Here is a 22,181-nt window from a genome sequence, read left to right as displayed (position 1 = left end):
TCGACGCGTTTGTGAAAGGATTACCGGAAAGAATCCAAGAAGATATAAGTTCACACGAGCCAGCCTCCATACAACAGGCATGTAGAATGGCTCACAAACTAGTGAACCAGATTGAAGAAAGAATTAAAGAACAGACTGCTGAAGAGGCCAATGTGAAGCAAGTCAAAAAAAAGTGGGAGGAAAACGGTGATAAGAATCACCAATACAACAACAACAGCAATTACAACAATAATCGCAACAATTATCCCAACAATCGCAACATCAATCGCAACTACAACAAACGGTCCAACAACAACAACAACAACAACAGCAAATACAACAATCATCCCAACAACAATAATAACCGCAACAACAACAACAATCAGAAGTAGCTATGCCAAAGGTGTGAAAAGAATCACTCGGGGTTCTGCACCAAATTTTGCAACAAGTGTAAAAGAAATGGTCATAGCGCGGCGAAGTGTGAGGTCTACGGACCAGGGGTTAATAGAACGAAAGGAATAAATAGTGTCGGAACGAGTAATGGCGGAGCAAGTAGTGTCGGAGCAAGTTATGCCAATGTAGTTTGTTATAAATGTGGAAAACCGGGCCACATTATTAGAAATTGCCCGAACCAGGAGAACACGAATGGACAAGGACGTGGAAGAGTTTTCAATATTAATGCGGCAGAGGCACAGGAAGACCCGGAGCTTGTTACGGGTACGTTTCTTATTGACAATAAATCTGCTTACGTTTTATTTGATTCGGGTGCGGATAGAAGCTATATGAGTAGAGATTTTTGTGCTAAATTAAGTTGTCCATTGATGCCTTTGGATAGTAAATTTTTACTCGAATTAGAAAATGGTAAATTAATTTCAGCAGATAATATATGTCGGAATCGAGAAATTAAACTGGTTAGCGAAACATTTAAGATTGATTTGATACCAGTAGAGTTAGGGATTTTTGATGTGATAATCGGTATGGACTGGTTGAAAGAAGTGAAAGCAGAGATCGTTTGTTACAAAAATGCAATTCGTATTATACGAGAAAAAGGAAAACCCTTAATGGTGTACGGAGAAAAGGGCAACACGAAGCTACATCTTATTAGTAATTTGAAGGCACAAAAACTAATAAGAAAAGGTTGCTATGCTGTTCTAGCACACGTCGAGAAAGTACAAACTGAAGAAAAGAGCATCAATGATGTTCCCGTCGCAAAAGAATTTCCCGATGTATTTCCGACAGAATTACCGGGATTACCCCCACATCGATCCGTTGAATTTCAAATAGATCTTGTACCAGGAGCTGCACCAATAGCTCGTGCTCCTTACAGACTCGCACCCAGCGAGATGAAAGAACTGCAAAGCCAATTACAAGAACTTTTAGAGCGTGGTTTCATTCGACCAAGCACATCACCGTGGGGAGCTCCTGTTTTGTTTGTCAAGAAGAAAGATGGTACATTCAGGTTGTGTATCGACTACCGAGAGTTGAACAAACTTACCATCAAGAACCGCTACCCACTACCGAGAATCGATGACTTATTTGATCAACTACAAGGCTCGTCTGTTTATTCAAAGATTGACTTACGTTCCGGGTATCATCAAATGCGGGTGAAAGAAGATGATATTCCAAAGACTGCTTTCAGAACACGTTACGGTCATTACGAGTTTATGGTCATGCCATTTGGTTTAACTAATGCACCAGCTGTGTTCATGGACCTTATGAACCGAGTGTGTGGACCATACCTTGACAAGTTTGTCATTGTTTTCATTGATGACATACTTATTTACTCAAAGAATGACCAAGAACACGGTGAACATTTGAGAAAGGTGTTAGAAGTATTGAGGAAGGAAGAATTGTATGCTAAGTTTTCAAAGTGTGCATTTTGGTTAGAAGAAGTTCAATTCCTCGGTCACATAGTGAACAAAGAAGGTATTAAGGTGGATCCGGCAAAGATAGAAACTGTTGAAAAGTGGGAAACCCCGAAAACTCCGAAACACATACGCCAGTTTTTAGGACTAGCTGGTTACTACAGAAGGTTCATCTAAGACTTTTCCAGAATAGCAAAACCCTTGACTGCATTAATGCATAAAGGGAAGAAATTTGAATGGAATGATGAACAAGAGAAAGCGTTTCAGTTATTGAAGAAAAAGCTAACTACGGCACCTATATTGTCATTGCCTGAAGGGAATTATGATTTTGTGATTTATTGTGATGCATCAAAGCAAGGTCTCGGTTGTGTATTAATGCAACGAACGAAGGTGATTGCTTATGCGTCTAGACAATTGAAGATTCACGAACAAAATTATACGACGCATGATTTGGAATTAGGCGCGGTTGTTTTTGCATTAAAGACTTGGAGGCACTACTTATATGGGGTCAAAAGTATTATATATACCGACCACAAAAGTCTTCAACACATATTTAATCAGAAACAACTGAATATGAGGCAGCGTAGGTGGATTGAATTATTGAATGATTACGACTTTGAGATCCGTTACCACCCGGGGAAGGCAAATGTGGTAGCCGATGCCTTGAGCAGGAAGGACAGAGAACCCATTCGAGTAAAATCTATGAATATAATGATTCATAATAACATTACTACTCAAATAAAGGAGGCGCAACAAGGAGTTTTAAAAGAGGGAAATTTAAAGGATGAAATACCCAAAGGATCGGAGAAGCATCTTAATATTCGGGAAGACGGAACCCGGTATAGGACCGAAAGGATTTGGGTACCAAAATTTGGAGATATGAGAGAAATGGTACTTAGAGAAGCTCATAAAACCAGATACTCAATACATCCTGGAACGGGGAAGATGTACAAGGATCTCAAGAAATATTTTTGGTGGCCGGGTATGAAAGCCGATGTTGCTAAATACGTAGGAGAATGTTTGACGTGTTCTAAGGTCAAAGCTGAGCATCAGAAACCATCAGGTCTACTTCAACAACCCGAAATCCCGGAATGGAAATGGGAAAACATTACCATGGATTTCATCACTAAATTGCCAAGGACTGCAAGTGGTTTTGATACTATTTGGGTAATAGTTGACCGTCTCACCAAATCAGCACACTTCTTGCCAATAAGAGAAGATGACAAGATGGAGAAGTTAGCACGACTGTATTTGAAGGAAGTCATCTCCAGACATGGAATACCAATCTCTATTATCTCTGATAGGGATGGCAGATTTATTTCAAGATTCTGGCAGACATTACAGCAAGCATTAGGAACTCGTCTAGACATGAGTACTGCCTATCATCCACAAACTGATGGGCAGAGCGAAAGGACGATACAAACGCTTGAAGACATGCTACGAGCATGTGTTATTGATTTCGGAAACAGTTGGGATCGACATCTACCGTTAGCAGAATTTTCCTACAACAACAGCTACCATTCAAGCATTGAGATGGCGCCGTTTGAAGCACTTTATGGTAGAAAGTGCAGGTCTCCGATTTGTTGGAGTGAAGTGGGGGATAGACAGATTACGGGTCCGGAGATTATACAAGAAACTACCGAGAAGATCATCCAAATTCAACAACGGTTGAAAACCGCCCAAAGTCGACAAAAGAGCTACGCTGACATTAAAAGAAAAGATATAGAATTTGAAATTGGAGAGATGGTCATGCTTAAAGTTGCACCTTGGAAAGGCGTTGTTCGATTTGGTAAACGAGGGAAATTAAATCCAAGGTATATTGGACCATTCAAGATTATTGATCGTGTCGGACCAGTAGCTTACCGACTTGAGTTACCTCAACAACTCGCAGCTGTACATAACACTTTCCACGTCTCGAATTTGAAGAAATGTTTTGCTAAAGAAGATCTCACTATTCCGTTAGATGAAATCCAAATCAACGAAAAACTTCAATTCATTGAAGAACCCGTCGAAATAATGGATCGTGAGGTTAAAAGACTTAAGCAAAACAAGATACCAATTGTTAAGGTTCGATGGAATGCTCGTAGAGGACCCGAGTTCACCTGGGAGAGTGAAGATCAGATGAAGAAGAAATACCCGCATCTATTTCCAGAAGATTCGTCAACACCTTCAACAGCTTAAAATTTCGGGATGAAATTTATTTAACGGGTAGGTACTGTAGTGACCCGAAATTTTCCATGTTTATATATATTAATTGAGATTGATATTTACATGATTAAATGTTTCTAACATGTTAAGCAATCAAACTTGTTAAGACTTGATTAATTGAAATATGTTTCATATAGACAATTGACCACCCAAGTTGACCGGTGATTCACGAACGTTAAAACTTGTAAAAACTATATGATGACATATATATGGATATATATATATATAGTTAACATGATACTATGATAAGTAAACATATCATTAAGTATATTAACAATGAACTACATATGTAAAAACAAGACTACTAACTTAATGATTTTTAAACGAGACATATATGTAACGATTATCGTTGTAAAGACATTTAATGTATATATATCATATTAAGAGATATTCATACATGATAATATCATGATAATATAATAATTTAAAATCTCATTTGATATTATAAACATTGGGTTAACAACATTTAACAAGATCGTTAACCTAAAGGTTTCAAAACAACACTTACATGTAACGACTAACGATGACTTAACGACTCAGTTAAAATGTATATACATGTAGTGTTTTAATATGTATTTATACACTTTTGAAAGACTTCAATACACTTATCAAAATACTTCTACTTAACAAAAATGCTTACAATTACATCCTCGTTCAGTTTCATCAACAATTCTACTCGTATGCACCCGTATTCGTACTCGTACAATACACAGCTTTTAGATGTATGTACTATTGGTATATACACTCCAATGATCAGCTCTTAGCAGCCCATGTGAGTCACCTAAAACATGTGGGAACCATCATTTGGCAACTAGCATGAAATATCTCATAAAATTACAAAAATATGAGTAATTATTCATGACTTATTTACATGAAAACAAAATTACATATCCTTTATATCTAATCCATACACCAACGACCAAAAACACCTACAAACACTTTCATTCTTCAATTTTCTTCATCTAATTGATCTCTCTCAAGTTCTATCTTCAAGTTCTAAGTGTTCTTCATAAATTCCAAAAGTTCTAGTTTCATAAAATCAAGAATACTTTCAAGTTTGCTAGCTCACTTCCAATCTTGTAAGGTGATCATCCAACCTCAAGAAATCTTTGTTTCTTACAGTAGGTTATCATTCTAATACAAGGTAATAATCATATTCAAACTTTGGTTCAATTTCTATAACTATAACAATCTTATTTCAAGTGATGATCTTACTTGAACTTGTTTTCGTGTCATGATTCTGCTTCAAGAACTTCGAGCCATCCAAGGATCCATTGAAGCTAGATCCATTTTTCTATTTTCCAGTAGGTTTATCCAAGGAACTTAAGGTAGTAATGATGTTCATAACATCATTCGATTCATACATATAAAGTTATCTTATTCGAAGGTTTAAACTTGTAATCACTAGAACATAGTTTAGTAAATTCTAAACTTGTTCGCAAACAAAAGTTAATCCTTCTAACTTGACTTTTAAAATCAACTAAACACATGTTCTATATCTATATGATATGCTAACTTAATGATTTAAAACCTGGAAACACGAAAAACACCGTAAAACCGGATTTACGCCGTCATAGTAACACCGCGGGCTGTTTTGGGTTAGTTAATTAAAAACTATGATAAACTTTGATTTAAAAATTGTTATTCTGAGAAAATGATTTTTATTATGAACATGAAACTATATCCAAAAATTATGGTTAAACTCAAAGTGGAAGTATGTTTTCTAAAATGGTCATCTAGACGTCGTTCTTTCAACTGAAATGACTACCTTTATAAAAACGACTTGTAACTTATTTTTCCGACTATAAACCTATACTTTTTCTGTTTAGATTCATAAAATAGAGTTCAATATGAAACCATAGCAATTTGATTCACTCAAAACGGATTTAAAATGAAGAAGTTATGGGTAAAACAAGATTGGATAATTTTTCTCATTTTAGCTATGTGAAAATTGGTAACAAATATATTCCAACCATAACTTAATCAACTTGTATTGTATATTATGTAATCTTGAGATACCATAGACACGTATACAATGTTTCGACCTATCATGTCGACACATCTATATATATTTCGGAACAACCATAGACACTCTATATGTGAATGTTGGAGTTAGCTATACAGGGTTGAGGTTGATTCCAAAATATATATAGTTTGAGTTGTGATCAATACTGAGATACGTATACACTGGGTCGTGGATTGATTCAAGATAATATTTATCGATTTATTTCTGTACATCTAACTGTGGACAACTAGTTGTAGGTTACTAACGAGGACAGCTGACTTAATAAACTTAAAACATCAAAATATATTAAAAGTGTTGTAAATATATTTTGGACATACTTTGATATATATGTATATATTGTTATAGGTTCGTGAATCAACCAGTGGCCAAGTCTTACTTTCCGACGAAGTAAAAATCTGTGAAAGTGAGTTATAGTCCCACTTTTAAAATCTAATATTTTTGGGATGAGAATACATGCACGTTTTATAAATGATTTACAAAATAGACACAAGTACGTGAAACTACATTCTATGGTTGAATTATCGAAATCGAATATGCCCCTTTTTATTAAGTCTGGTAATCTAAGAATTAGGGAACAGACACCCTAATTGACGCGAATCCTAAAGATAGATCTATCGGGCCCAACAAGCCCCATCCAAAGTACCGGATGCTTTAGTACTTCGAAATTTATATCATATCCGAAGGGTATCCCGGAATGATGGGGATATTCTTATATATGCATCTTGTTAATGTCGGTTACCAGGTGTTCACCATATGAATGATTTTTATCTCTATGTATGGGATGTGTATTGAAATATGAAATCTTGTGGTCTATTGTTACGATTTGATATATATAGGTTAAACCTATAACTCACCAACATTTTTGTTGACGTTTAAAGCATGTTTATTCTCAGGTGAATATTAAGAGCTTCCGCTGTTGCATACTAAAATAAGGACAAGATTTGGAGTCCATGTTTGTATGATATTGTGTAAAAACTGCATTCAAGAAACTGATTTCGATGTAACATATTTGTATTGTAAACCATTATGTAATGGTCGTGTGTAAACAGGATATTTTAGATTATCATTATTTGATAATCTACGTAAAGCTTTTTAAACCTTTATTTATGAAATAAAGGTTATGGTTTGTTTTAAAATGAATGTAGTCTTTGAAAAACGTCTCATATAGAGGTCAAAACCTCGCAACGAAATCAATTAATATGGAACGTTTTTAATCAATAAGAACGGGACATTTCAACGTACTTGTGTCTATTTTGTAAATCATTTATAAAACCTGCATGTATTCTCATCCCAAAAATATTAGATTTTAAAAGTGGGACTATAACTCACTTTCACAGATTTTTACTTCGTCGGGAAGTAAGATTTGGCCACTGGTTGATTCACGAACCTATAACAATATATACATATATATCAAAGTATGTTCAAAATATATTTACAACACTTTTAATATATTTTGATGTTTTAAGTTTATTAAGTCAGCTGTCCTCGTTAGTAACCTACAACTAGTTGTCCACAGTTAGATGTACAGAAATAAATCGATAAATATTATCTTGAATCAATCCACGACCCAGTGTATACGTATCTCAGTATTGATCACAACTCAAACTATATATATTTTGGAATCAACCTCAACCCTGTATAGCTAACTCCAACATTCACATATAGAGTGTCTATGGTTGTTCCGAAATATATATAGATGTGTCGACATGATAGGTCGAAACATTGTATACGTGTCTATGGTATCTCAAGATTACATAATATACAATACAAGTTGATTAAGTTATGGTTGGAATAGATTTGTTACCAATTTTCACGTAGCTAAAATGAGAAAAATTATCCAATCTTGTTTTACCCATAACTTCTTCATTTTAAATCCGTTTTGAGTGAATCAAATTGCTATGGTTTCATATTGAACTCTATTTTATGAATCTAAGTAGAAAAAGTATAGGTTTATAGTCGGAAAAATAAGTTACAAGTCGTTTTTGTAAAGGTAGTCATTTCAGTCGAAAGAACGACGTCTAGATGACCATTTTAGAAAACATACTTCCACTTTGAGTTTAACCATAATTTTTGGATATAGTTTCATGTTAATAATAAAAATCATTTTCTCAGAATAACAACTTTTAAATCAAAGTTTATCATAGTTTTTAATTAACTAACCCAAAACAGCCCGCGGTGTTACTACGACGGCGTAAATCCGGTTTTACGGTGTTTTTCGTGTTTCCAGGTTTTAAATCATTAAGTTAGCATATCATATAGATATAGAACATGTGTTTAGTTGATTTTAAAAGTCAAGTTAGAAGGATTAAATTTTGTTTGCGAACAAGTTTAGAATTAACTAAACTATGTTCTAGTGATTACAAGTTTAAACCTTCGAATAAGATAGCTTTATATGTATGAATTGAATGATGTTATGAACATCATTACTACCTTAAGTTCCTTGGATAAACCTACTGGAAAAGAGAAAAATGGATCTAGCTTCAATGGATCCTTGGATGGCTCGAAGTTCTTGAAGCAGAATCATGACACGAAAACAAGTTCAAGTAAGATCATCACTTGAAATAAGATTGTTATAGTTATAGAAATTGAACCAAAGTTTGAATATGATTATTACCTTGTATTAGAATGATAACCTACTGTAAGAAACAAAGATTTCTTGAGGTTGGATGATCACCTTACAAGATTGGAAGTGAGCTAGCAAACTTGAAAGTATTCTTGATTTTATGTAACTAGAACTTGTAGAATATATGAAGAACACTTAGAACTTGAAGATAGAACTTGAGAGAGATCAATTAGATGAATAAAATTGAAGAATTAAAGTGTTTGTAGGTGTTTTTGGTCGTTGGTGTATGGATTAGATATAAAGGATATGTAATTTTGTTTTCATGTAAATAAGTCATGAATGATTACTCATATTTTTGTAATTTTATGAGATATTTCATGCTAGTTGCCAAATGATGGTTCCCACATGTGTTAGGTGACTCACATGGGCTGCTAAGAGCTGATCATTGGAGTGTATATACCAATAGTACATACATCTAAAAGCTGTGTATTGTACGAGTACGAATACGGGTGCATACGAGTAGAATTGTTGATGAAACTGAACAAGGATGTAATTGTAAGCATTTTTGTTAAGTAGAAGTATTTTGATAAGTGTATTGAAGTCTTTCAAAAGTGTATAAATACATATTAAAACACTACATGTATATACATTTTAACTGAGTTGTTAAGTCATCGTTAGTCGTTACATGTAAGTGTTGTTTTGAAACCTTTAGGTTAACGATCTTGTTAAATGTTGTTAACCCAATGTTTATAATATCAAATGAGATTTTAAATTATTATATTATCATGATATTATCATGTATGAATATCTCTTAATATGATATATATCCATTAAATGTCTTTACAACGATAATCGTTACATATATGTCTCGTTTAAAAATCATTAAGTTAGTAGTCTTGTTTTTACATATGTAGTTCATTGTTAATATACTTAATGATATGTTTACTTATCATAGTATCATGTTAAATATATATATATCCATATATATGTCATCATATAGTTTTTACAAGTTTTAACGTTCGTGAATCACCGGTCAACTTGGGTGGTCAATTGTCTATATGAAACCTATTTCAATTAATCAAGTCTTAACAAGTTTGATTGCTTAACATGTTGGAAACATTTAATCATGTAAATATCAATCTCAGTTAATATATATAAACATGGAAAAGTTCGGGTCACTACAGTACCTACCCGTTAAATAAATTTCGTCCCGAAATTTTAAGCTGTTGAAGGTGTTGACGAATCTTCTGGAAATAGATGCGGGTATTTCTTCTTCATCTGATCTTCACGCTCCCAGGTGAACTCGGGTCCTCTACGAGCATTCCATTGAACCTTAACAATTGGTATCTTGTTTTGCTTAAGTCTTTTAACCTCACGATCCATTATTTCGACGGGTTCTTCGATGAATTGAAGTTTTTCGTTGATTTGGATTTCATCTAACGGAATAGTGAGATCTTCTTTAGCAAAACATTTCTTCAAATTCGAGACGTGGAAAGTGTTATGTACAGCCGCGAGTTGTTGAGGTAACTCAAGTCGGTAAGCTACTGGTCCGACACGATCAATAATCTTGAATGGTCCAATATACCTTGGATTTAATTTCCCTCGTTTACCAAATCGAACAACGCCTTTCCAAGGTGCAACTTTAAGCATGACCATCTCTCCAATTTCAAATTCTATATCTTTTCTTTTAATGTCAGCGTAGCTCTTTTGTCGACTTTGGGCGGTTTTCAACCGTTGTTGAATTTGGATGATCTTCTCGGTAGTTTCTTGTATAATCTCCGGACCCTTAATCTGTCTATCCCCCACTTCACTCCAACAAATCGGAGACCTGCACTTTCTACAATAAAGTGCTTCAAACGGCGCCATCTCAATGCTTGAATGGTAGCTGTTGTTGTAGGAAAATTCTGCTAATGGTAGATGTCGATCCCAACTGTTTCCAAAATCAATAACACATGCTCGTAGCATGTCTTCAAGCGTTTGTATCGTCCTTTCGCTCTGCCCATCAGTTTGTGGATGATAGGCAGTACTCATGTCTAGACGAGTTCCTAATGCTTGCTGTAATGTCTGCCAGAATCTTGAAATAAATCTGCCATCCCTATCAGAGATAATAGAGATTGGTATTCCATGTCTGTAGACGACTTCCTTCAAATACAGTCGTGCTAACTTCTCCATCTTGTCATCTTCTCTTATTGGCAGGAAGTGTGCTGATTTGGTGAGACGATCAACTATTACCCAAATAGTATCAAAACCACTTGCAGTCCTTGGCAATTTAGTGATGAAATCCATGGTAATGTTTTCCCATTTCCATTCTGGGATTTCGGGTTGTTGAAGTAGACCTGATGGTTTCTGATGCTCAGCTTTGACCTTAGAACACGTCAAACATTCTCCTACATATTTAGCAACATCGGCTTTCATACCCGGCCACCAAAAATGTTTCTTGAGATCCTTGTACATCTTCCCCGTTCCAGGATGTATTGAGTATCTGGTTTTATGAGCTTCTCTAAGTACCATTTCTCTCATATCTCCAAATTTTGGTACCCAAATCCTTTCAGCCCTATACCGGGTTCCGTCTTCTCGAATATTAAGATGCTTCTCCGATCCCTTGGGTATTTCATCCTTTAAATTTCCCTCTTTTAAAACTCCTTGTTGCGCCTCCTTTATTTGAGTAGTAAGGTTATTATGAATCATTATATTCATAGATTTTACTCGAATGGGTTCTCTGTCCTTCCTGCTCAAGGCATCGGCTACCACATTTGCCTTCCCCGGGTGGTAACGAATCTCAAAGTCGTAATCATTCAACAATTCAATCCACCTACGCTGCCTCATATTCAGTTGTTTCTGATTAAATATGTGTTGAAGACTTTTGTGGTCGGTATATATAATACTTTTGACCCCATATAAGTAGTGCCTCCAAGTCTTTAATGCAAAAACAACCGCGCCTAATTCCAAATCATGCGTCGTATAATTTTGTTCATGAATCTTCAATTGTCTAGACGCATAAGCAATCACCTTCGTTCGTTGCATTAATACACAACCGAGACCTTGCTTTGATGCGTCACAATAAATCACAAAATCATCATTCCCTTCAGGCAATGACAATATAGGTGCCGTAGTTAGCTTTTTCTTCAATAACTGAAACGCTTTCTCTTGTTCATCATTCCATTCAAATTTCTTCCCTTTATGCGTTAATGCAGTCAAGGGTTTTGCTATTCTGGAAAAGTCTTGGATGAACCTTCTGTAGTAACCAGCTAGTCCTAAAAACTGGCGTATGTGTTTCGGAGTTTTCGGGGTTTCCCACTTTTCAACAGTTTCTATCTTTGCCGGATCCACCTTAATACCTTCTTTGTTCACTATGTGACCGAGGAATTGAACTTCTTCCAACCAAAATGCACACTTTGAAAACTTAGCGTACAATTCTTCCTTCCTCAATACTTCTAACACCTTTCTCAAATGTTCACCGTGTTCTTGGTCATTCTTTGAGTAAATAAGTATGTCATCAATGAAAACAATGACAAACTTGTCAAGGTATGGTCCACACACTCAGTTCATAAGGTCCATGAACACAGCTGGTGCATTAGTTAAACCAAACGGCATGACCATAAACTCGTAATGACCGTAACGTGTTCTGAAAGCAGTCTTTGGAATATCATCTTCTTTCACCCGCATTTGATGATACCCGGAACATAAGTCAATCTTTGAATAAACAGACGAGCCTTGTAGTTGATCAAATAAGTTGTCGATTCTCGGTAGTGGGTAGCGATTCTTGTTCTTAAGTTTGTTTAACTCTCGGTAGTCGATACACAACCTGAATGTACCATCTTTCTTCTTGACAAACAAAACAGGAGCTCCCCAAGGTGATGTGCTTGGTCGAATGAAACCACGCTCTAAAAGTTCTTGTAATTGGCTTTGCAGTTCTTTCATCTCGCTGGGTGCGAGTCTGTAAGGAGCACGAGCTATTGGTGCAGCTCCTGGTACAAGATCTATTTGAAATTCAACGGATCGATGTGGGGGTAATCCCGGTAATTCTTTCGGAAATACATCGGGAAATTCTTTTGCGACGGGAACATCATTGATGCTCTTTTCTTCAGTTTGTACTTTCTCGACGTGTGCTAGAACAGCATAGCAACCTTTTCTTATTAGTTTTTGTGCCTTCAAATTACTAATAAGATGTAGCTTCGTGTTGCCTTTTTCTCCGTACACCATTAAGGGTTTTCCTTTTTCTCGTATAATGCGAATTGCATTTTTGTAACAAACGATCTCTGCTTTCACTTCTTTCAACCAGTCCATACCGATTATCACATCAAAACTCCCTAACTCTACTGGTATCAAATCAATCTTAAATGTTTCGCTAACCAGTTTAATTTCTCGATTCCGACATATATTATCTGCTGAAATTAATTTACCATTTGCTAATTCGAGTAAAAATTTACTATCCAAAGGCGTCAATGGACAACTTAATTTAGCACAAAAATCTCTACTCATATAGCTTCTATCCGCACCCGAATCAAATAAAACGTAAGCAGATTTATTGTCAATAAGAAACGTACCCGTAACAAGCTCCGGGTCTTCCTGTGCCTCTGCCGCATTAATATTGAAAACTCTTCCGCGGCCTTGTCCATTCGTGTTCTCCTGGTTTGGGAAATTTCTAATAATGTGGCCCGGTTTTCCACATTTATAACAAACTACATTGGCATAACTTGCTCCGACACTACTTGCTCCGCCATTACTCGTTCCGACACCATTTGTTCCTTTTGTTCTATTAACCCCTGGTCCGTAGACCTCACACTTCGCCGCGCTATGACCATTTCTTTTACACTTGTTGCAAAATTTGGTGCAGAACCCCGAGTGATACTTTTCACACCTTTAGCATAGCTGCTTCTGATTGTTGTTGTTGTTGCGGTTATTAGTGTTGTTGGGATGATTGTTGTAGTTGCTGTTGTTGTTGTTGTTGTTGTTGTTGTTGTTGTTGGGCCGTTTGTTGTAGTTGCGATTGATGTTGCGATTGTTGGGATAATTGTTGCGATTATTGTTGTAATTGCTGTTGTTGTTGTATTGGTGATTCTTATCACCGTTTTCTTCCCACTTTCTTTTGACTTGCTTCACATTGGCCTCTTCAGCAGTCTGTTCTTTAATTCTTTCTTCAATCTGGTTCACTAGTTTGTGAGCCATTCTACATGCCTGTTGTATGGAGGCGGGCTCGTGTGAACTTATATCTTCTTGGATTCTTTCCGGTAATCCTTTCACAAACGCGTCGATCTTCTCTTCCTCATCTTCGAATGCTCCCGGACACAATAGGCACAATTCTGTGAATCGTCTTTCGTACGTGGTAATATCAAATCCTTGGGTTCGTAACCCTCTAAGTTCTGTCTTGAGCTTATTGACCTCGGTTCTGGGACGGTACTTCTCGTTCATCAAGTGCTTGAATACTGACCATGGTAGTGCGTACGCATCGTCTTGTCCCACTTGCTCTAGATAGGTATTCCACCATGTTAACGCAGAACCTGTGAAGGTGTGCGTAGCGTACTTCACTTTATCCTCTTCAGTACACTTACTTATGGCAAACACCGATTCGACCTTCTCGGTCCACCGTTTCAATCCGATCGGTCCTTCGGTTCCATCAAATTCCAAAGGTTTGCAGGCAGTGAATTCTTTGTAGGTGCATCCTACACGATTTCCTGTACTGCTAGATCCAAGGTTATTGTTGGTATGTAGCGCAGCCTGTACTGCGGCTATGTTTGAAGCTAGAAAAGTACGGAATTCCTCTTCATTCATATTCACGGTGTGTCGAGTAGTCGGTGCCATTTCCTTCAAAATAGTCAAATGGAACAAGTTAATCATACAGAATATTAAGAGTAGTTAATAGTATTTCATAGCATAATATGAACTCATTTATAAAAGCTTTTTCTTCATATTAGCATTTTATAAGTTTAAATTCGGGTAGTACCTTCCCGTTAAGTTCATACTTAGTAGCTAATATACAATTCAACTACTACAATTCTATATGAAAAACTGATTATAATGATATTTCGCGTTCAAACTTTTACACAATATTTTACAAACTTACAATACCGCTTATTTTACATATAGCATGAAATATAGCACACAATAAATTTGATACAAGATGGTTGTGAAGATAATTCTAGCTAGTACACAAGTCATTCAGCAAAGGCAATAAAGACACGTAATTCATACGTCCAGAAACAAGTCATGCATTCTGGTTTTACTAGGATTACTTCCCATCCTTGGTCTTGTGGAACATAACCGTTATGGCCGTTGATAAGACAGCGTGTTGTAACGTCGTCAAAGGGACGAGGGTTACGTAATGTCCAACAGTCCCGTAACAATCTAAAAACCTCATTTCTTACCCCAATTACCGACTCCGTCACTTGTGGGAACGTTTTGTTTAATAGTTGTAGGCCGATGTTCTTGTTCTCACTTTGGTGAGAAGCGAACATTACAAATCCGTAAGCATAACATGCTTCTTTATGTTGCATGTTAGCCGCTTTTTCTAAATCAAGAAGTCCAATATTCGGATATATTGAGTCAAAATAATTTCTTAACCCATTGCGTAAAATAGCATTTGGGTTCCCCGAAATATATGCGTCAAAGTAAACACATCGTAACTTATGGATTTCCCAATGTGATATCCCCCATCTTTCGAACGAAAGCCTTTTATAAACCAAGGTATTCTCGGAACGTTCTTCGAATGTCTTACAAACTGATCTCGCCTTAAATAGTTGTGCCGAAGAATTCTGACCGACTCTAGACAAGATTTCATCAATCATGTCTCCGGGTAGGTCTCTTAAAATATTGGGTTGTCTATCCATTTTGTGTTTTTATACTATAAAATAGACAAGAGTTAGATTCATAAAAAAAATACTTATTAATACAAGCAATTTTTACATATATCATAAAGCATAAGCACACTCTATTACATATATTACACCACACGAATACAGCTATCTTATTCCGACTCGCTTGTTTCTTCTTCTTCGGTTTTGGTTCGTTTTGCCAAGCCCCCCAGGGATATATGATGTTCCCCTAACACGAGCCGTCGTTATCCACATTGGTTTAGAAAAACCTGGTGGTTTAGAGGTTCCCGGGTCATTGTTACAACTTAAGGACTTCGGGGGTTGACGATACATATAAAGTTCATCGGGGTTGGAATTAGATTTCTCTATTTTTATGCCCTTTCCCTTATTATTTTCTTTTGCCTTTTTAAATTCAGTTGGGGTAATTTCTATAACATCATCGGAATTCTCGTCGGAATCCGATTCATCGGAGAATTGGTAATCCTCCCAATATTTTGCTTCCTTGGCGGAAACACCATTGACCATAATTAACCTTGGTCGGTTGGTTGAGGATTTTCTTTTACTTAACCGTTTTATTATTTCCCCCACCGGTTCTATTTCTTCATCCGGTTCCGATTCTTCTTCCGGTTCCGATTCTTCTTCTGGTTCCGACTCTTCTTCCGGTTCCTCTTCGGGAACTTGTGAATCAGTCCACGAATCATTCCAATTTACATTTGACTCTTCATTATTATTAGGTGAGTCAATGGGACTTGTTCTAGAGGTAGACATCTATCACATAATATCAAACGCGTTAAGAGATTAATATATCACATAATATTCAAATGTTAAAAATATATAGTTTCCAACAAAATTTGTTAAGCAATCATTTTTCAAGTAAACACGGTCGAAGTCCAGACTCACTAATGCATCCTAACAAACTCGATAAGACACACTAATGCAAAATTCTGGTTCTCTAAGACCAATGCTCGGATACCAACTGAAATGTTCCGTTCTTATTGATTAAAAACGTTCCATATTAATTGATTTCGTTGCGAGGTTTTGACCTCTATATGAGACGTTTTTCAAAGACTGCATTCATTTTAAAACAAACCATAACCTTTATTTCATCAATAAAGGTTTAAAAAGCTTTACGTAGATTATCAAATAATGATAATCTAAAATATCCTGTTTACACACGACCATTACATAATGGTTTACAATACAAATATGTTACAACAAAATAAGTTTCTTGAATGCAGTTTTTACACAATATCATACAAGCATGGACTCCAAATCTCGTCCTTATTTAAGTATGCGACAGCGGAAGCTCTTAATAATCACCTGAGAATAAACATGCTTAAAACGTCAACAAAAATGTTGGTGAGTTATAGGTTTAACCTATATATATCAAATCATAATAATAGACCACAAGATTTCATATTTCAATACACATCCCATACATAGAGATAAAAATCATTCATATGGTGAACACCTGGTAACCGACATTAACAAGATGCATATATAAGAATATCCCCATCATTCCGGGACACCCTTCGGATATGATATAAATTTCGAAGTACTAAAGCATCCGGTACTTTGGATGGGGTTTGTTAGGCCCAATAGATCTATCTTTAGGATTCGCGTCAATTAGGGTGTCTGTTCCCTAATTCTTAGATTACCAGACTTAATAAAAAGGGGCATATTCGATTTCGATAATTCAACCATAGAATGTAGTTTCACGTACTTGTGTCTATTTTGTAAATCATTTATAAAACCTGCATGTATTCTCATCCCAAAAATATTAGATTTTAAAAGTGGGACTATAACTCACTTTCACAGATTTTTACTTCGTCGGGAAGTAAGATTTGGCCACTGGTTGATTCACGAACCTATAACAATATATACATATATATCAAAGTATGTTCAAAATATATTTACAACACTTTTAATATATTTTGATGTTTTAAGTTTATTAAGTCAGCTGTCCTCGTTAGTAACCTACAACTAGTTGTCCACAGTTAGATGTACAGAAATAAATCGATAAATATTATCTTGAATCAATCCACGACCCAGTGTATACGTATCTCAGTATTGATCACAACTCAAACAATATATATTTTGGAATCAACCTCAACCCTGTATAGCTAACTCCAACATTCACATATAGAGTGTCTATGGTTGTTCCGAAATATATATAGATGTGTCGACATGATAGGTCAAAACATTGTATACGTGTCTATGGTATCTCAAGATTACATAATATACAATACAAGTTGATTAAGTTATGGTTGGAATAGATTTGTTACCAATTTTCACGTAGCTAAAATGAGAAAAATTATCCAATCTTGTTTTACCCATAACTTCTTCATTTTAAATCCATTTTGAGTGAATCAAATTGCTATGGTTTCATATTGAACTCTATTTTATGAATCTAAATAGAAAAAGTATAGGTTTATAGTCGGAAAAATAAGTTACAAGTCGTTTTTGTAAAGGTAGTCATTTCAGTCGAAAGAACGACGTCTAGATGACCATTTTAGAAAACATACTTACACTTTGAGTTTAACCATAATTTTTGGATATAGTTTCATGTTCATAATAAAAATCATTTTCTCAGAATAACAACTTTTAAATCAAAGTTTATCATAGTTTTTAATTAACTAACCCAAAACAGCCCGCGGTGTTACTACGACGGCGTAAATCCGGTTTTACGGTGTTTTTCGTGTTTCCAGGTTTTAAATCATTAAGTTAGCATATCATATAGATATAGAACATGTGTTTAGTTGATTTTAAAAGTCAAGTTAGAAGGATTAATTTTTGTTTGCGAACAAGTTTAGAATTAACTAAACTATGTTCTAGTGATTACAAGTTTAAACCTTCGAATAAGATAGCTTTATATGTATGAATTGAATGATGTTATGAACATCATTACTACCTTAAGTTCCTTGGATAAACCTACTGGAAAAGAGAAAAATGGATCTAGCTTCAATGGATCCTTGGATGGCTCGAAGTTCTTGAAGCAGAATCATGACACGAAAACAAGTTCAAGTAAGATCATCACTTGAAATAAGATTGTTATAGTTATAGAAATTGAACCAAAGTTTGAATATGATTATTACCTTGTATTAGAATGATAACCTACTGTAAGAAACAAAGATTTCTTGAGGTTGGATGATCACCTTACAAGATTGGAAGTGAGCTAGCAAACTTGAAAGTATTCTTGATTTTATGTAACTAGAACTTGTAGAATATATGAAGAACACTTAGAACTTGAAGATAGAACTTGAGAGAGATCAATTAGATGAATAAAATTGAAGAATGAAAGTGTTTGTAGGTGTTTTTGGTCGTTGGTGTATGGATTAGATATAAAGGATTTGTAATTTTGTTTTCATGTAAATAAGTCATGAATGATTACTCATATTTTTGTAATTTTATGAGATATTTCATGCTAGTTGCCAAATGATGGTTCCCACATGTGTTAGGTGACTCACATGGGCTGCTAAGAGCTGATCATTGGAGTGTATATACCAATAGTACATACATCTAAAAGCTGTGTATTGTACGAGTATGAATACGGGTGCATACGAGTAGAATTGTTGATGAAACTGAACGAGGATGTAATTGTAAGCATTTTTGTTAAGTAGAAGTATTTTGATAAGTGTATTGAAGTCTTTCAAAAGTGTATAAATACATATTAAAACACTACATGTATATACATTTTAACTGAGTCGTTAAGTCATCGTTAGTCGTTACATGTAAGTGTTGTTTTGAAACCTTTAGGTTAACGATCTTGTTAAATGTTGTTAACCCAATGTTTATAATATCAAATGAGATTTTAAATTATTATATTATCATGATATTATCATGTATGAATATCTCTTAATATGATATATATCCATTAAATGTCTTTACAACGATAATCGTTACATATATGTCTCGTTTAAAAATCATTAAGTTAGTAGTCTTGTTTTTACATATGTAGTTCATTGTTAATATACTTAATGATATGTTTACTTATCATAGTATCATGTTAAATATATATATATCCATATATATGTCATCATATAGTTTTTACAAGTTTTAACGTTCGTAAATCACCGGTCAACTTGGGTGGTCAATTGTCTATATGAAACCTATTTCAATTAATCAAGTCTTAACAAGTTTGATTGCTTAACATGTTGGAAACATTTAATCATGTAAATATCAATCTCAGTTAATATATATAAACATGGAAAAGTTCGGGTCACTACATTATGGAGCCTGTTTACTATGTTGAAGTAAGAACCATGTAACCTTATTTTAACTATTCTTGTTAAATAACTAAATCTTTTAGGATTCTCCTTGTACTTTAATGTTTGGTAAAGTTTAGCATTTGTTTACTCTCGAATAACTTCCTTGTTTATTTAAATTTTAGATACAAACACCTATAGATTGTGTTTCTGCTATATACACGGTGTTATCACGAAGAGGTGGGCATATAACTGCTGATGTCCCTCAACCAGGAATACTAGCCTACATAGTCAAGGTTTTATGCGTTGAATTTTATGTTTCTGTATGTATGATGTTGGTGTGTTGAATTGTACTAATGTATTTAAACTTAACGTGAATTTTAAGGCGTTTCTACCGGTTATTGAATTGTTCGGGTTTGAGACGGATTTGCAGTATCATACACAAGGGCAGGCATTTGCTCTATCGGCTTTTGATCATTGGGCCATTGTTCCTGGTGATCCGTTGGACAAAAGCATTGTATTAAGACCACTTGAGCCTGCACCAATTCAATACCTTGCACGTGAGTTTATGGTGAAAACAAGGCGTAGAAAGGTACACCATCTTTTCATTCATTTTGTGTCTTTTTAAAGTCATTTTATTTTAGCTAAAAAAACTGAAATTGCTTTTGATTTTCTCTGTTGGTTTTATTAATAGGGAATGAGTGAGGATGTGAGTATTAATAAGTTCTTTGATGAGGCAATGACATATCTCTATTCATATTTCGTGAATATTTTCTATCATACTTATAAATTTTGTTTACAAAATCATTGAATAATTTTTGGGAAATTTGCAGCTTGCATTATGCAAATGCTTCTGTTGGTACCCCGAGTTTATGGTTTTTGGTGGCACTCGACACCGGGAGTGACTTGTTTTAGATACCTTTCGATTGTCGTAGCTGCGTCAAGGGATTGGTCACAAGTAGAGGTCGAGTAAGTGTTCGCTTTATATCCAGTTTTATAAATTGATCATCCAATTTTATATTGTATTTAAATAAACTACCTTCAAAATAGAGAAGTTGTAATCTACAACGTCACGTTAAGAACTCGATTCACAATTTGAAAATTTTATATGAAATTGTTGCTATCATGAGATTTTATGTGACGACCCAGGAATTTCCGACTAAATTTAAACTTGATCTTAATATGGTTTCGACATGATAAGCAAAGTATGTTAAACTGAATTTCAAAAACTTTGAACTGTGTTCATGTATACATTTGACCTTTGACTAATCCCGACGATTCACGAACAATTGTTTGTATATATATATATATATATATATATATATACAATAAATAGAAATTATAAAATATAATTTAAACATTTAAAATTAAATAAGTACAATAAGATATAAAGTAAATAAGTTGTATATATTAAATGTAAATACAAATTAAGAATATAGTTAACATAATTACTTTCATTATTAATTACTAATACAATACTAATCTTGATACCTATATTAGTTTATTGAATATAGTTGTTGTTATTAAGTATTAATATTACAATTATGGTTATTATCATCATAATACAACTTATACATTTTTAACATTTAAAATACTTACAATTATTATTAATAACATTATTAGTATCAACTTTATTACTAAAATTGTTAAAAATTATTATTCTTTTTATTGTTATTATAATACAAATTATTATTCATCATTATTATTATTATAAAAGTAATACAACTTTATTATTATTATTTGTATTTAGATAATTATTAATATAATTATAATTATTAATTATTAATAATAAATATATAAATTCGTTCGTACAGGATTTTTGGAATCAAATCTGTTTTCCATATCTATCATAGTGTAATCTATTTTGTGTGTATCTGTTTAATTAGTACGAACCAACATCCTTATATCACTATCTGTTAAATATTTTTCATTCTTTTTTCTTTCTTGTTGAAGTACGCCTGTCCTTCCTGTCTGATTCATATTGCCAGTCGATATCAAGTAATCCAATCATGTTTTCTCATCAATTATTCAACATAATATATATAATAATACCTGCAGTTGGAAATTAAACACAGATAAATATTTTTTTTCTTACGGTCCTGTTCTTGTTCTTATTTTCCAAAACTTGAATTTTTTATTGTTTTCTAAAATCCATGAATGCAGTAGGGTTAGAAAACTTCCAAATAAAGTATCTGGAAAGTTTCGATCCTTAATTTTTCATATTCATCAAGAATTTTAGAAGTCAAAGATTTTGAAAAATAAAGTCAACCGTTGTTCTTGAATCAAATTTGAGATATGTGATATGATTTGAGTTCAATTGATGATTCCTTAAGTTTTTATACATGATTTAAAAATTAGTTCATGTAGAAATTGTTGTGTAAAACATTACCTAAATCAAAAATCATTCTTTTTATACCGTCGGCAACAGCAAGCAGCAATTTGATTTATTTATTTTTTTTGTTTTTTTTACTTTTCATTCTCGTGTCTGATTAATTAACATAACGATTATACTTGGTTTCTGTT

General features: G+C 34.3%; 1 protein-coding gene across 1 annotated transcript in view; it reads left to right on the top strand.

The window, feature by feature from the left end:
* LOC139888913 (110 kDa U5 small nuclear ribonucleoprotein component CLO-like) overlaps positions 1-20,563 on the top strand; it is a 75,176-nt gene extending 54,613 nt beyond the window's left edge. Inside the window, exons 4-8 of the mRNA XM_071871894.1 lie at positions 19,667-19,706; positions 19,844-19,954; positions 20,044-20,250; positions 20,353-20,394; positions 20,492-20,563. Of these exons, the coding sequence (XP_071727995.1) occupies positions 19,667-19,706; positions 19,844-19,954; positions 20,044-20,250; positions 20,353-20,394; positions 20,492-20,563 (472 nt within the window). The remainder of the gene's footprint in view (positions 1-19,666; positions 19,707-19,843; positions 19,955-20,043; positions 20,251-20,352; positions 20,395-20,491) is intronic.
* Positions 20,564-22,181: the final 1,618 nt, after the last annotated feature.

The sequence above is a fragment of the Rutidosis leptorrhynchoides genome, chromosome 2, assembly GCF_046630445.1.
Source record: "Rutidosis leptorrhynchoides isolate AG116_Rl617_1_P2 chromosome 2, CSIRO_AGI_Rlap_v1, whole genome shotgun sequence".
NCBI lineage: Eukaryota > Viridiplantae > Streptophyta > Magnoliopsida > Asterales > Asteraceae > Rutidosis > Rutidosis leptorrhynchoides.
This window is presented reverse-complemented; position numbering and strand designations above follow the sequence as displayed.